General features: G+C 41.6%; 1 protein-coding gene across 2 annotated transcripts in view; it reads right to left on the reverse strand.

Moving 5' to 3' along the window:
* CDK19 (cyclin dependent kinase 19) overlaps positions 1–13,686 on the reverse strand; it is a 125,997-nt gene extending 112,311 nt beyond the window's left edge. Inside the window, exon 1 of one of the 2 annotated variants that reach the window (XM_042016356.1) lies at positions 13,588–13,686. In XM_042016356.1, the coding sequence (XP_041872290.1) occupies positions 13,588–13,676 (89 nt within the window). In that variant the 5' untranslated portion in view covers positions 13,677–13,686. Of the gene's footprint in view, positions 1–13,537 lie in introns of both variants that reach the window. The other variant, XM_042016355.1, reaches the window with a different exon arrangement.
* Between the last annotated feature and the right edge of the window lie 2,001 nt (positions 13,687–15,687).

A 15,687-nucleotide genomic window follows, 5' to 3' on the forward strand; every position in this document is an offset into this window, starting at 1 on the left:
TCCAGATGTTACAAAGACAAATTACTTGTTGGTAGAAATGCCTTGTTAAGCTTTAGGGCCTGACAGGTTTCAGCCATCTCACACCTAGAGGGAGGTTAGCAAAGCTGGGAAGAAGGATATATCGTTGACAGCAGACACAAAGAATGCAGAATTTATGGGCCACAAGGACATTTGACAGAATCCCCAAGATGAGGAACAAACTAATAAACCCTACCCAGCAACTGTGCTGAATCAGCTCTGACCAGGTAAAAGGTAATTCTGCAGGGGGAGATCCCAACCACCGACTCATCGACCCAAAAACCCATCGGCCCAAAAGAAGAGAAACACCATGGGACTGATTAGCATGAGAAGCGAGAGAATCATTAACCAAGAGAAGACAGAACACTAATTAATACAAGGATTATGTAACTTGTAGCCAATGAACACTAATTCCTTTGTTTGATGACATGTATAAAGAGTAAAAGGTAGTTGTTGTGCTTGATTTGTGGAATTCTACTGGGCACCCAGGCTTGCAGAACTCTGAAATAAAATAATCAATGCCTCTCTTGAGTGTGTAGTTATTGGCTTGTTGCCCATAACAAATCCGATTTTTGTGGACAACAGCAGGGTGGTAAATCAACCTCCCCAGCAGGCAATAACTATTCAATCTTTAAAAGCTGAGTTTGTATCTTATCTGAAACATCTACAAGTAAACTTGAGGAGTGGGAACAATGCAACAAACTTATATCAAACAGGACAGTCTCTACTATACTAATATTAAAAAGAACTAGAATGAAAAGAGAATCTCCAAACCTGATCCAGGTAAACAAAAGGGAAAAGCTTTTTGGAATAGAGACAATATGCTACAGAAATACTGCATTTCTGAATATTTTTTTTTGTCTCAAGTCCTTATAATCTCAATTTTCAAGAAGGGGCTTAAATGCTTCTCAGCTCATTGGTGTCACTGCCTGATGACACCTACTAAACTCCACTAGGTCTCACCCCAAACACCAGATGACACCAGATAGCTCAGTATCTACACACAATAACACAAGAAGGCAGCACTTCTCTCTATCTGCTCCTACCTCCAAGACTTAAAGTCTACCCATTAAACCCTTTGGAACAACCTAAAAACACATCCAAAAGGCAGACGTTTGTGTGTCATTTTAGATGTTACGCTTCTCAAAATGCAACAAGACCAAATTCCTGAATGCTGTATGGTTTCCTACTCCGTTTTCCAATAATTTCATAGACTTGCCAATGTCAGGTGGTATAAATACACACCAAAAGAAGGCTAACTTGGTAATCATAATGCAGTCTGTGAATTTTTCAAATAATTATTTTTTTGTTGGTTGGTTAAAAAAAAACTTTTCAAGAAAATAGAAAATTTTTTTGTTGAAATTGGCATCCTGAACTTGTCTACTATAAATTGGCAGAGACGTTAAAATACAGAACAACTGTTTACCACAATTAGCCTTTTAAAAAGGTATCTGACTCTCACTACATACACTATGAGAAATAGGCAGCAGAACCGTTATACGCAGTTTCACCTGCTGGAAAATCTGCCATGTCCCAGTCATACTAAAAGAGTTCATATTAAAAGTACCAACAGCATCAGATTATTAATAGACACTCTGTTATCACAGCACCCTGTGAGAAACTGAAACAGATTTTGCTTTATAATCTGTAGAACAACCCCAGATGTATCTCTAAATCACACTAGTGATATGGCTATCCTTTTCCTTGTTTACTCCTCTGTAAACCAGTTTCTGAACTCAGGGGGAAATGTGCATGTTAAGGAACAAGGCAAGTTCTTAAAGTGATGCCAAGCCACTTGACATTAAACACAATGCCCTTGACATCGCCTGCTTCCACAGAGCCTCACAAAAGATGCTAAATACCAATAAATCCTCACAATCTTCACCTAACATAGATGATGTGTTCTTTATGCATGAGAAGATAGCTGATTAAAAGGACAGAAACTGAATCTGAGCACTGATAAGGCTTTCTGCTATTTAAAAAAGATGCCTTTTCCCAGCTATGGTTTCAGTAAATTGGGAGGGGGGAGTAGAGGTCTCTTAATGTGAGGAGACTGGAACTATTTCAGCACCATTACACATAACCTAACCATATCCTCTTCTCTTTATTCCAGTAGTTTCTAATTCAGAAATTTAAAAGCAAATCTTTGTAACATAAATACCTTCTAACTGTTAACAAAAATTTTGTATTATTTCACATCACAGACAGTCTTTAAGATCTCTGTAATACCAGACCACAGGAAATCTTACTAACCTTAATCTATTAAAATTCAGCCTTCACACTATAATAAAACTTTGCATTTGCAAGGAAAGAGAGCACAGCTTCAGTCACAGCCACCCTCACACCAAACTTATTGATGAAAATTCAGAGACCTCAACCAGCTACAGGGTTGTTGCCATTGCTAAAATTAGACTGATTCCAAAGTATCTAGAGTGACTGAGAACTGTGAATTTCATACAAGTATGGTCATAGCAGATTGGGGTAAGCAGATTTGACAGCCTGTTTGTAAGAGTAAAAAGTAAAGTGTTCACATTAAACGCTGAAAGCTGTAAAATTATTCTGCTGCTCCAGGTAGCTTCTTCCAGCATTTGCTATATTTAAGCAGAGGATAGATTTTATTTCTGCACTTGATTTTATTTCTTTACAGACAGGCGTGATTACAGATAATGAAGAGATTTAGGAAATACCTCCCTGCCTGAAAGGGTACCACATGGGAGGATTTGCTACCTTAAAACAAGGAACAGCAGCAGCAAGGAGAAAAATACCACTGAAATAAAGAGGAAGCAAATGGTTTTTAGTCAGTAAATTACATACCAAGTTCATAGAAAGAGGGTCCTAAGGCTATGCCAAAAAAGAATCTGCCATTTGCTTCATAAAATCACTTAAGAAGAATACTTGTGACTAACTATAATTGTGAAGAAATGAGCGGTCTGGTTTTGGAATTTTTTAAGTCATAAAGCCATACCATAACTACATAGTCCAGCTTAATGTGCATCACAGCTCTTTCTGTGTAATGCTAAATCTGGCTAAATACTGCAACTTTGATAGGTGGGAAATTACTATCAAATCACCAAATAGTAGGAAGCCTGTATTTCTTTGAGGTCTCTTTTACCAAGAACATGTTTGAAATACCAGGTGCAGATTTTTGTCTAAATCCCTATAATGCATTAGGTTTGCCTAAAGCAGAATAAACAGAATTATTGACTCAATGTAAAACCGAACGGAAGGACAATAGCCTAAAAGCTGTAGTTACTCAGTTTTCCTTTTCTGACACATGACATCATCAAATGTTTCCCCTAAAGCACATGGAAGCCCAGATTTACCAGAGACCTACCACAAATTCAGTGAAATTTTCAACTCAAAGCCAGACCTACATGGAAGCTTGCTAACACAATGTAGATGTAATTTTTAGGTGGTAAATTAGCCTTTAGGTACAAAGGCTGCACCCAGATAATGAATAAGAAGCAAGACCCAAATTTCAAACGGGCTGAGTTGGTCAGAGTGAGACAGAGCACATTTGTTACAGCTGAAAAGTTGTGAAGCTGCAGAAACACCCTCACAATAAGGTATAAGGACTCAAATGAAACTCTATAAAAGTCACCACAAGGTTTAATTTAATTCAGTCTCAAATGTAAAAAGATATCGTAATTTTTGACGATTTTTTTAAAAATGGAGCATGTCCACTTTTTTCCCCACTTTAGTGTCAGGGAATTAGGATTTCTCCAAGATAGAGGTCTTAATTCCAGCCACTAAGACAACCTTGCTACTTCTCAACAACAAACAAGGTCTTTAGTCAGCTATCATATCTGTTCCTGAGGAAAGGGAGGGGCATTCTGCTTCCTTTGAATTTTAGAATTACATGTCCCATAGTCAGAACAGGCTTCTGTCACAATCTGAGGTTTAAGAACATCGCTTGATGAAATTTTATGCTGTTTTTTCCCTATCACTGAAGTCATGCTAAAAGTAGAATAAATGGCATTCAACTCGTAACTGGTCTTTTGGTTGTTCTGAAGGTCAAGTTAAATTTGGCAATTTGTCTACCTCTGTTTCTCATTTGAAGCATGACAGAACTGGGCAAAGGAACAACTGGTTATCCAGTACAATGACTGGTTTTAATCAAAAGATATGAACACAAGCTAACTTTGAAGTCTGCAATGCCCTAGAGAACAAGACAACAACTGATACAGAAACTCTGCTTCAGGAATAGACACATTCAAAGACATGAGCTGACACCCACTGTCAGTTGCACTGATGATAATTAACCCAAGCAACAAACACAGCATTTTTGAACGTGCAAGGTGTTAAATGTTAGCATGAATCCATGATAATTCATGGAATATTAACACAGGTGAGAATTTTCTCTAAACACCTCTGAATGTGCAGAATTCGTGTCTTGTAAGAAGTATCTCTCTCAAAACAACCGACTTCAGAGCCAAACATGCTGCTAAAAATGTCACGCATGAGTGGCCTTCCTATCTCTTCAGGCTCTCAGGGCCCACATCATTACCAATGAGGTGGGAAAGTCAAGGACAATCGCAGCCAGAGCAGAATCCCAGCATTACCTGTGTGAATGCTTCCAAGTGCTCTAATAAAGACAGCAAAAGATAGGAGGGACAAAAGAGGCAGGAAACCTTCTGGCCACATAAAAAGGATTGATTCTTCCTTCAACTAATGCATGAGGAAAGCAGATACATTGCTTCAAAATAGTGAAGCATACCTCCAGATGTGGTTTCCATTCCAGTAGATTTAGCTTCTGCCTCCAAGACAATTGCCTATAACTCTTATTTTCATTTGACTGCAGAAAGAAATCAATAGCATTTTCTACTTAAGTCAGCAAAGAGTGAAAAAAAACCCAAAAACAATCATGCCACACACGAGGCCCACTTTATGGGAACACATATTTAAAGCCACACTGTCTCAGACTGTCCCCAGTTCATATCTGTACTTTTATTAAGCCCAGAACCCTGATACTTAACTGTGTAACCTGACACTCCCAGCACACACAGAAAGTTATGGCCACTGCTCTGCCTATTGGAAAGCCTACCTTCAGTGTGATTTCATCTACAAGATGAACAACTGTAGAGTATTTCAGAATCATGAATTTTGTAGAAAATAGATGACTGAGGGAGAAACAAGCAGTTATACATCTGAAAAGATTGTTTTAAAGATTGCTAATCCCAGGAACAACAGAAGCAAACATGACTAATGTCCTTCAGAGATCCACTCTTTCAGTAATCTCAGCTCCTTCAATCTTTCTCACAAGCAGAAAAGTCAGTTTTGCTTTCCAATAAAGTAAAATTAAATAAAGGATAAAAAATAAAAAACCCCAATCATAACACACCAACCAAAAAACCCAACCCACACTTACAGACACCTATTTTGTATAGGTCAGTTGACACTATCTCTACAACATTTCTTCCCTCCCAGTCCTATTAGATACACTAGTATTTCATAAACTCTCTCAAACAAACTCCTACCACTAAATGAAAGGATTATGCTCCCACAGAAAAGTCTAAAAAAAAAGTTAATAAAAAATTCAGATATAGAAGTTAAGTTTCAGTTGAGCTAAAGACTCTCCCTGGACTTCGTCAACAACAGCAATTTTGGTTTAAAATATTTCTGCATTTTTTTCTTCTTGAATCTGTTGAGACAGTGAACTTCATAAGAGGTATGATGATTTCTAGTATCATCACAACTACCACTGTTATCTATCAGTCATTTAACTTACACTCAAGCAAACCACGTAAACCAAGCTCCCAGAGCTGGGGTCTTTTACAAACCTATGTTATTTAGAAAATATGAAACTCAAGTCAAGTCAAAACAATAAACTTCTTGTATTTGCTACACAAGAATAAACTGTTCTTTATTTCCTAAAGTCACATACTGAGTTAGCCAATTTATTCTAAATGCAGTTGTCCTGGACCACTTTCAGCATTCCTTCAAGCAAATGCACTGTTATTGAAACAAATCTTCTTTAAGTTCTAACACTTCGTTTCAGTTAAAAAAAAAAAAACCAAACCAAAAAACTGCAGTGTATGTTGGTTCTCAAATGCCAGCAAAGGAGCTCAAAGAACGACACATCTTTGGAAGCAGAATGTAAGGGCTGCCTATCACTGCTGCTAACAATCCCTTCCCAATCACACGCACAGACCGTACCTTCTGGACCAAACATAAAGCAGCAGCAAGCGCACGCAAACAGAGTCACTGCACAACACAAAACTTGGTTCTTACAAACAGAGGAAAAAAGTACCTTCTGACCCAAGTCTATGCAAATCATGAGCTTGATTAGGGCCACAGAAGAGGCAAACAGGATTTCAGTATGTATTTTCAGAACATAGGTGAAAGTTTAACATTACTGGCAAATCTCTAGTGCAATTTGGTTAGGATATTCCACAGAAGTTTTAGTTACTTGTGAAAACACATCTGCAGCTTTATGAATCACAGCAATTTCTGGGGCTTAGGGGTTTTTGCTGATTTTTTTGGTTCCTTTTTAAATCATACATGATGAGAAAATACTTGTGTTGGAAATAAATTTATGAAAAACACCTCTACACTTCTACCCACAATATAACATGTCAGATTGGATGACCCAGATATTCAACAACATATTAAATTACTATGTCAAGCAGCTCGCATGAAAAGTATTTAGTTTCTGACCTAGTCCCTAGTCTATCTTGCTTTGCACTTTCTTACCAGGTGGGGGGCAGAAAAGAATCTCTTCTTCTCCTTCAAACTCTTACTTCCTTTTCCTGCAGCACTACTGGAAAACTCTTAACCCCCTCACTCAGTAACAGGAAGCTTCTTGCCCTCTTCATTTCTTTTAAAAAAAAAACAAACAAAAAAACCCACTAAACTTTGAGAGTTTTTCCTTCACATTTGATGGGCTAATTTATGTACAACTCTTCCTCTGCAAGCTTGGCAAAAACTGTCATCTGTTTCTCTCAAACACAACCCCTTCTACATCTTACTGACCCCCTTTCTTCCTCAAGCTCCTACTGCCACCACACCACCTTTGTGCTTGCCACAGTAGCAGACGGAACATCAGCCAAATGCTGTTTGCTTTCTGAAAGGTGATGATGGGCTTTACAGCTCATTTCTGCACTTAGTTTCAGGGAGAGTAACAGAAGAAAGTACAAAATAGCCATGGGAGAGACCATATGCAAGAGCCTGTGGGAAGCATTAAAAATTACTCATCACCACTTGCACTATCCTCTTGGGCAGGAAGCAAAGCCACGGTGTAGTTGCAACAGCAACTCTCATTAAGGCACAGATATGAAGTACTAATTATCTCTTCCTAGATTGGGGACTTTTCTATTAGTATGCATTGCAGGCAACTAGTTAGACGAGTTTGGTTTAGCTCTGCTGCTCCTCCTCACACATATTGAGAGCACTCATTGGTTAAGAGGATTTTCAGGATTTGCAGGTAAATCTAGTATTTGGCTTTTCTGAGCTTTTGAGAGATTTTAGCAAGGCATCAACAGCTTCAGTCATTCTACCTTCCTCAAGATAAGAAGTTTCATTGGGAAAAAAAATATATGAAAGTGGGAAGCAAACCACAGCTTTTCAGATACCATAACTGATAAGAGATTTTCCTGCAGAGAGAAGTAATTGTTTAGGATCAAATACATTGTGTTCTGACTTCAGTCAATAATTCTGTGATTTAGCCTGCGACAGGTTTATATTAGTAACCAACAACTACAGCTCAACATTCAAATTACTTTTGTTCAAGGCAACATCAAATAGAGGAAATAAGAAACTTCAAAGATATAAATTATTATAGAATCTCAAATATCTTACAAGTATCAACTTGCATTGGTACATAATATTCCAGTTTCACGTTCAAGAGAGTATGTTTGCCTCATCAGTGAGTTGCTTCTCTTTTAAGAGAAAATGCAACTGCAGTACACGTCCTCATTCCCCTGTGATTTTGCCACCAACATTGTTCATTTGCAGCATTTAACTAACTTGAGAGCAAGTTTCCTCTCCTGACACACCCCTGCTACATAATTTAAATTACTTAAGTTTTACAAAATAAGAATATGGGGAGAACAGTACACAAATAATTTCTATACAAATACTGATTTAAGAGATCAAGCAGATTACCTTTACCTCTTCTACACTTTCAGTTTTCCACCATCAGAGTGACCTGAGCCACCACCATGACCAGGTGCAACCACTGAACAATGTTACAATATTAGCAGAAATACCAAATACACCGAGCTGCCCCAGAAGAAATTCTGTTTTTACAATGGAGCCATGCTTCATAGCAGACTATTTTTTTTTCTCTCTTAATCAATATTTGTCCACTTCCAGTTCAAACAAAAAAGATTCCTCAAATAAAAAAGCTAAAACAAATGAAAGTTTACATGGCCATAACCACAAGCAGCATCCCTGTGTCAAGATTATATACTTGCCTTGGCTATGCACTTCATCCTTGTTTCTCTCCCCATGTCTTGCCTTTCATAGAACCATAGAACAGTTTAGGTTGGAAGGAATTTTAAATATCATCTAGTTCCATGCCCCTGCCATGTGCAGGGAAACCTTTCATTAGGCCAGGTTGCTCAGAGCACCATCCAGCCAGGCCTTGAACACTGCCAGGAAGGGGGCACTCAACTCTTATGTGGACTTGGATGCTGTCAGTTAAGAACTTTACATTAATGATTCTGCACACCAGTATCAGTCCAAGGAAGAAAACAGACTCTCCTCTTCAGTTACAAGCTTACAGTACTGAAAAATAGGAGAGAGAAGAGGGAAAGAATATTTCATTTGTCTTCCCCTTCCTATGCCTGTATTCCACAGTGGTATTTCTGGACTTGCATCACTGTTGCCCAGTCTTCAAAAGGGAATTCCGTATTTGGCAACTAAGGTGAAACCTGTTTTATGCCAGCTCTCTTTAAAAGTTACAGGTACAGTAACAATAAAGTAATCTGACAAGTTACAAAAGTATACTACTACAGTAGCATATAAATTACACACTTGGTTCAGCTGCTACATTGTAAGCATAGGGCAGTGACAAACCTTTTTTACTTGCCGAAGAATAACATGGCAGGAGGCTCCACCAGGGCAGTGCCAGCTACTGAGCTGGCAGTGAGCCTGGGAACTGCCCAGGGTAAAAATCCTGGCCTTTCTACTGCCATCGTTTAGAAAGCCAATCACTTGGTATTTCTGTCATTCCTTCAATAACAAGATCAAAAAGCACATACTTGCTTTTTGAAAGGTGTTCTGAAATATACAGATTAAAATAAAACTACAAACTTTTTTAATTCTTTCCAAGTAGCTATATAGGTAATATTTATAATAACCTCTGTTGCTCAAACCCAGATAGTGAGTCAAAGAAAAATAAAACACAAAATAGCCCAAGACTGAGAGAAAGCAGCCACCTCAATTGCTTGTTTACAGGTAAGCAGAAGCAGCAGTAAGTAGAAAGGTTTTAGTCACATGAAGATTTCAGCTTTTGCAAGCGTTACATCTTCTGTCACTGCTACACAATGAAGAACAAAGTGGCCTATTTTCTACTTGACTCAAGTATCCCACTATTCCTTGTGCTCCTGACTAACCAGCAGTGGTATCTTTTCAGCTTGCTGACTCTTGCAAACATCCAGGTGCAGGTGGACTGACATCCTGGTGAAGGAACAAAAATACTCTGCAGTGGCCTGGGCTCAAAGACTGATCATTTCGAAAAAGCAAAGGAAAATAACTCAGGCATATACAACAAACAGAATTTCCAAACCTCACTCATCCTAAAACTTGCCTCTCATACGAGGAGAAGACACAGGAAGTGAAGCAACTAAGCACAACATAGTAGCTTAAATTTTGATCAAAGAAGTGGCAAGGAACATAATGAGAAGAGGTAAGGCATAAAACAAAACTAAATTTTCCTAACCATGACTGCAAAAGTTGCATTCTTTGCTTTATTAGACAGACATGAATGTGTCCAAAAAAATGCTTAGCAAAAGTCAACATGATGCTTTGAAGCAGTACACAAACAAAAAAAGGGTGACAGATTTTCCAACTACATAAAGAGCTAAAAACTTAATATTGATGACTGAATGGCAATCATGAGGCTTATATCATTACTTCCCCCATTAAAGTCACTGGTCCAGTTTTAGCGTACATGAAATAAAGCACTGGACAGCTTATATAAATACCTATTTTCTACACCTCTGGACTACAGCGGTATTAATGAAAGCTCTGTAAACCCAGGTGCCTAATTTAGCTGAATGTATAACACAGCTAGTACCTCCAGAGCTCATCAGACCATACAAACACTACTGAACTGAACAGAAGCTGCAGGTGCTCAACATCTTTAAAAGCATAATGATGCAGCGCATTCACATGTCACACCAACATTGTTCAGATCTGTCTATTTAAAAAAGAAAAAATCTTTTAACTTTCATAGAAACCAGTCAGCTCACTAGAAACATGCCCAAATAATATTCTACTCTAGGCTGAAAAAGCCAAACTAAGCTGTTACTTTGTCAAAAAACTGCTTTTATGCACAAGCCATTCATGGAGATCTAAGCAACACAACCACTTTTTTTACAAGCATTTTATCGAACAGCTTGCCAAGCTCCATATAAACACATTTTACTATTTCATAAAATTCATATGCCAACTTTTTGAAACATGAAGTGACAAGTTCTCAGTGGAATTTCTGCAGAGCTACAAGGTTCTTATTGCCCTCAGCCTCCTGAGCCTGTAAATTGACTATATGAAGCAAGAAGCCAGAATTCCTTTTATACAGGAATGCCTTGCAAATTGGAAATACTGAAACAGCCTCTGCAATCAGCTAAAGAAGAATTCCTTTACATGAGGCTCAAAAGCACTCAGTGATCAGCACACAATATGCACACAAAATGCACCATTGCTAGATTTCTCTTGCTAATTTCTTTCATGAGACCACTTAAAGTTAAGAACTAATGCTAAATATCCTCCAAGCCTCAGATATACTTTGGCTAGGTGTTTACAAGGAAATCATCTTCTATTAATGATTTTAGTTGTTTTCTAATTTTTTCCTAAATTGTTCACATCTTACTCTCACCCAAGGACCTAAAGTTACACAAAAGCAACTAAGAGTGAACTCACCAATGCCAACAAAAATGAAGACCAAGAAAAAAAAGAGAAAGAATAAGCCACTTCACAAGCTTCATGAAGCAAAGCCTCTGAGCACATAGTACAGTTGAATCTGTGCCATGTTATACTACATGTCAATCTACCTGACAGCACTGAAACTTTGCACTTCCTTTTACCACTTAGTTTTCTTGCGGCTCAAGGTCTCCCTTTGATTATTCCCAGCTCTGACACATCAGCTATCTTTTTATCATATTTACTTTTACTTTACTATCCATTTGCACTTGTCATACTGCTATTATTGTAGGGATTTTGAAGACATGTCCTTTATGCTGCTTTGTAGCATCAGTGTAATTCCTGTGATGACTTTCCATTGCAAATGATGGAAGTGAAACAGGTAAGTTAAAAACAAACATCAAATTTCTTTTTTTTTTTTTCATAAAACAGTAAACTCAAAGCTCTCCCTTTTCTTATACTGTTCTTATAGGCAGCAATTTTAGGCTTACTATACCAAAGAACAGCAAAAACCATTTAGCTAGCATTTTTGGTGGTTTTATTACCATTTCTTTTCATATATCCCATGTATGTTTTACATATATATATATAAATAACATATAAAATATATATATATTATATATATATGTTTATATATAATATATATATTATATATATGTTTATATATAATATATATATAAACTAATAAACTATATATATATATATATATATATAAACTAATACTTAGGAAAAAGAAGAAACCATGACCACTTAACTCAAAAATATTGGAAGAGCTCAGTGGCAGCTATAATACCTGGAAAAGCCTTAATATTTCAAGTTATTTATGCTCTAGTATTCCTAAGGTTGCAGAGCAAGCTAATCAGAATCAGAGCTCATTTCCCGGTGTTTAATCCTTCACTAGAATTAGCATCTTCCTTTCAGTTATTAATCACTTTTATACCACAACCACTTAATTCTGAGTTTAAATTTTCAAGACACATATGAATGCCATTTACTCCTACAAAAGAATCCCAGGACTTCTCTATTAATCTAGCAGCATTCCCTTAACCACTTCCAAAATTTTATTTTTACACATTCAGTCTCTTCAGTTTCAGTTGGCTATAATGGAAGGCTATTCCCTATAGCATTCTCATAGAAAGGAGCCACCTTCAATTCGCAGGTATATTTTATCCAGCCTTACAGTATGCTTGGAACAGTCTGCAAACACAGCCTATGTCTGTGCACCAAGCACACACCACAGTGAGAAAGTGCTCAATGGCTCTTCTGAAAGCAGAAGATTCTATTTGGAACCCACACCTGCATAAGAGCCTTGCTCAGGCCTCAGGACTGCTCCCCTTCAACAACTGCATGCCAGCCAAGCAATCCCAAATGGCAACCCTAGCTCTCCATCGCTCCCTTAACAGTACCGTGAAAATGGCATCCACGGAGTACCTATCCCATGGTGCCAGCTGTCTTTTCCCCAGAGAAAAGAAACCTTGCTTGGCCAACATACATGGGCTTAATGCCTAAAGGACCTCTCTGGATCAATCCACCAGCCAGGTGTTTGGGGACAGGGACCTGTATCCTGCTCTCTCACAGGAAGCTGATGGAGACACACCTGTGCGTAGGTACTGGACAGAAGCCACCAGCTCTGCCTGCAAGGAGCCATTCATGGAGATCTGCCATGCAAGGAGCGTCCCAGACAGGCCATCAAGCCAAGCCTGCCCGGCACTGGGACCAGCGGGATACCTGGGGCTGGGGTCACACCAAGGACCAACACACGCCCCGGGAACTTCCCGGGCCGCCCGGGAGGGAGCACCCGGAGAGGAGCCGTCGGGAGCCAGGTGCTCCTCGCTTCCCAATCCCCTGCAGTAATCGGAACAGAACGTCAAAGTACGAACGCGGTCACACAAAAGACGAAAGCGACGACCTGAAACGCGGCGTGAAAAGCAACGACGACCCCAGGGCACAGCCTGCTGACACCGCACCACCAGGGATGGCGGGGGGAAGCGGGGCAGAGCGGGACCAGCTTTAGGCTGGACATCAGGTAGAGCTCCTTACATAAAGGGTGATTAGACATTGGAATGGACTGCCCATGGAGGTGGTGGAGTCACCGTCCCTGGAGGTGTTTAAGGAAAGACTGAATGTGGCACTTGAGTGCCACGGTCTACTTGAACATGGTGATGTTCGGTCATAGGTTGAACTCGATGATCTCAGAGGTCTTTTCCAACCTAATTGATTCCGTGACTCCGAGCAGCCGGGCGCCGATCCGCGGGGCCGGGGCACCGGGGCCCGCTCCCGGCGCAGGGCGGGGGATACCCGGGCGGGCTCCGCGCTCCGGCCCCCGCGCTGCCAGAAACTTTCCGAGGAGGGAGAGAGGGGAAGGAAGGAGGGGAGGGCGCTGGTGCGGGGGGGTGGGGAGGGGTTGGAAGGGGGTTCTCGGCGCGGCCCTTACCCGTCCTTGCGGCGGGCCTTGTAGACGTGCCCGTAGGTGCCTCTGCCCACCTTGCATCCCTCGTACTCGAACAGGTCCTCCACCCGCTCGCGCTCGGCCGCCAGCTTCGACTTGAACTCGTAGTCCATGTCTCGCCCATGGGCGGGGAGGGACGGGCGGGCAGGGGGACGCGGCGGCCGGATCAGCACCCGCAGCTGGCGGAGCCCCCTCCCGGCGCCGCCATGTCCGGGGCTCGGCACGGGCGGTGGGCTCGGGGGGCGGGGGGGGCGGTTTGTTTTTGTTTTGGTTTGGGGCTTTTCAGCGGGGGGGGGAGGGGGCGCGCTCCGCCGCCGCCACCCGCTTCAACTGGGCTCCTCGCGGCGTGGCGCGAGGGGTGCCGGGAGTCGTAGTGCGGCTGCGGAAGCCGGCCCCGCCGCCGCAGGCGGGACGCTGGAGCGGCAGAACTACAACTCCCGGCATGCCCCGGGCCGCTCCAGCCGGGCGGCGTCGGCGCAGTGCCCTCCCCGGAGACAGCGGAGCGTTTCAGCGGCCGCTGGGAACTTGCTGACTCTTCACATTGCGCGCAAAGGCGGGAGCGGCGAGCGCGGCCAGACGCGGCGCCTCTGGCTGGCAGGAGTGAGGGAGGGAGGAACAGAGGAATGGAGGGCGAACACGCACCCCATGCTGCGGGGCGCTGAACAGTGCAGCGACTTGTTTATCTCGACAGCTGCCATTCACGGTCGGGCCCCGCCCCCCTGTGGGATGCTGCCCTGTGATTGGTCAGGGCCGCCCCGCCGTGCGGCTGGCGGGGCGGGGCCGGGCCGGCCCCAGGGCTGTGGTACTGCGGGTCCATGTTGGAAACGGGAATTCTTGCATGCTTGTTCCAGCTAGGTGCTGCTGAATAAACCGATCACTCACAGAAGTACAAGGGCACGTGCTGTGCTTGCGCTCAGATATAGCCCAGGCGTATTGCTGCGTCTTTATGATCCGATGCCGTAGCAAGGCTGTGCCCCTTCAGCCCTAAGCAGAGAGATTTTTAGACAAACGCGGCACTGCTTTGGGCTTCAGATTTCATCAGAGTACTTCGACATCACAGAAACAATCAGGCCTCTTAGTATTATGTCTCGGTCTCTCGGAGATTTTTTTTGTGAAAAACGTCACTTTGCAAGCTTACTCGTGTTATGGAAGTGCCACACAGAACTAACCAAATATGAAGAGTCACACAAAATCATGGAATCAGTTAGGTTGGAAAAGGCCTCTTGAGATCATTGAGTCCAACCTATGACCAAACACTACGATGTCAACTAGACCACGGCACTAAGTGCCATGTCCACTCTTTCCCTAAATACCTCCAGAGATAGTGACTCCACCTCTCCAGGCAGTCCATTCCAATGTCTAATGACCCTTTCTGTAAAGAAATTCTTCTTAATGTCCAACTTAAAACTCCCGTGGTGCAGCTTGAGACGATCTCCTCTCATCCTGTCACTTGTTGCCTGGGAGAAGAGGCTGACCCCCACCTACAGCTTTCTTTTGTAGGGAGTGTAAGGTCAACCTTGATGTGACCTTATACAACTTGCAGGTTACATCCCGCTCTAGAAGCAAGGGACAATCCCCACCTTGTGTATTCAACCTTAGCTTACTACTGCCAGCAGCAAGTGAATGAAGCAGAATTAAATTTGAGGAGGGGAGAGTAAAAATGGAATCTGGCCATATACAGAAACCATCTCAGTTCATCACCTGCTCTGCCAGCATTACTTACCTCAATGGAAAGTTTTTCCACATGCGGGATGGGAGGGGTAGAGGAGCTGATGAGAAGCTGTCATTGCTCACAAAGCACAGGGAGGTGTCAACTGCACGATAAGGTACAGTGCTGTATATGATTACTAGCGCATAGCTAAATCATGAGGTCATAGCCAGAAGTTTGTTTCTCAAGGAAAGGCGACAGTGTAACCATTTTGAGGTGATTATTTCTTCCAGAAGGCAATAGATGATTCAGAATTTCCCTAGGGACAGGTAGCTAGCAACTGAAATTCTCAGAAAACTTCATCACTCCTTTACCAAAGTAATATTTTCCAGAGAACTGCAAGTGCTTTGCTTTGCCGTTGCAGATGTGGATCTTTCTGAACAATTGGCAATTTTCCTGAATGGGAGGAAGAACACCATCGATCTTT

Source organism: Corvus kubaryi, unplaced genomic scaffold (assembly GCF_017639235.1).
Source record: "Corvus kubaryi isolate FWS band 111438036 unplaced genomic scaffold, C.kubaryi_AGA036_p1.0 split3-73, whole genome shotgun sequence".
Lineage (NCBI taxonomy): Eukaryota > Metazoa > Chordata > Aves > Passeriformes > Corvidae > Corvus > Corvus kubaryi.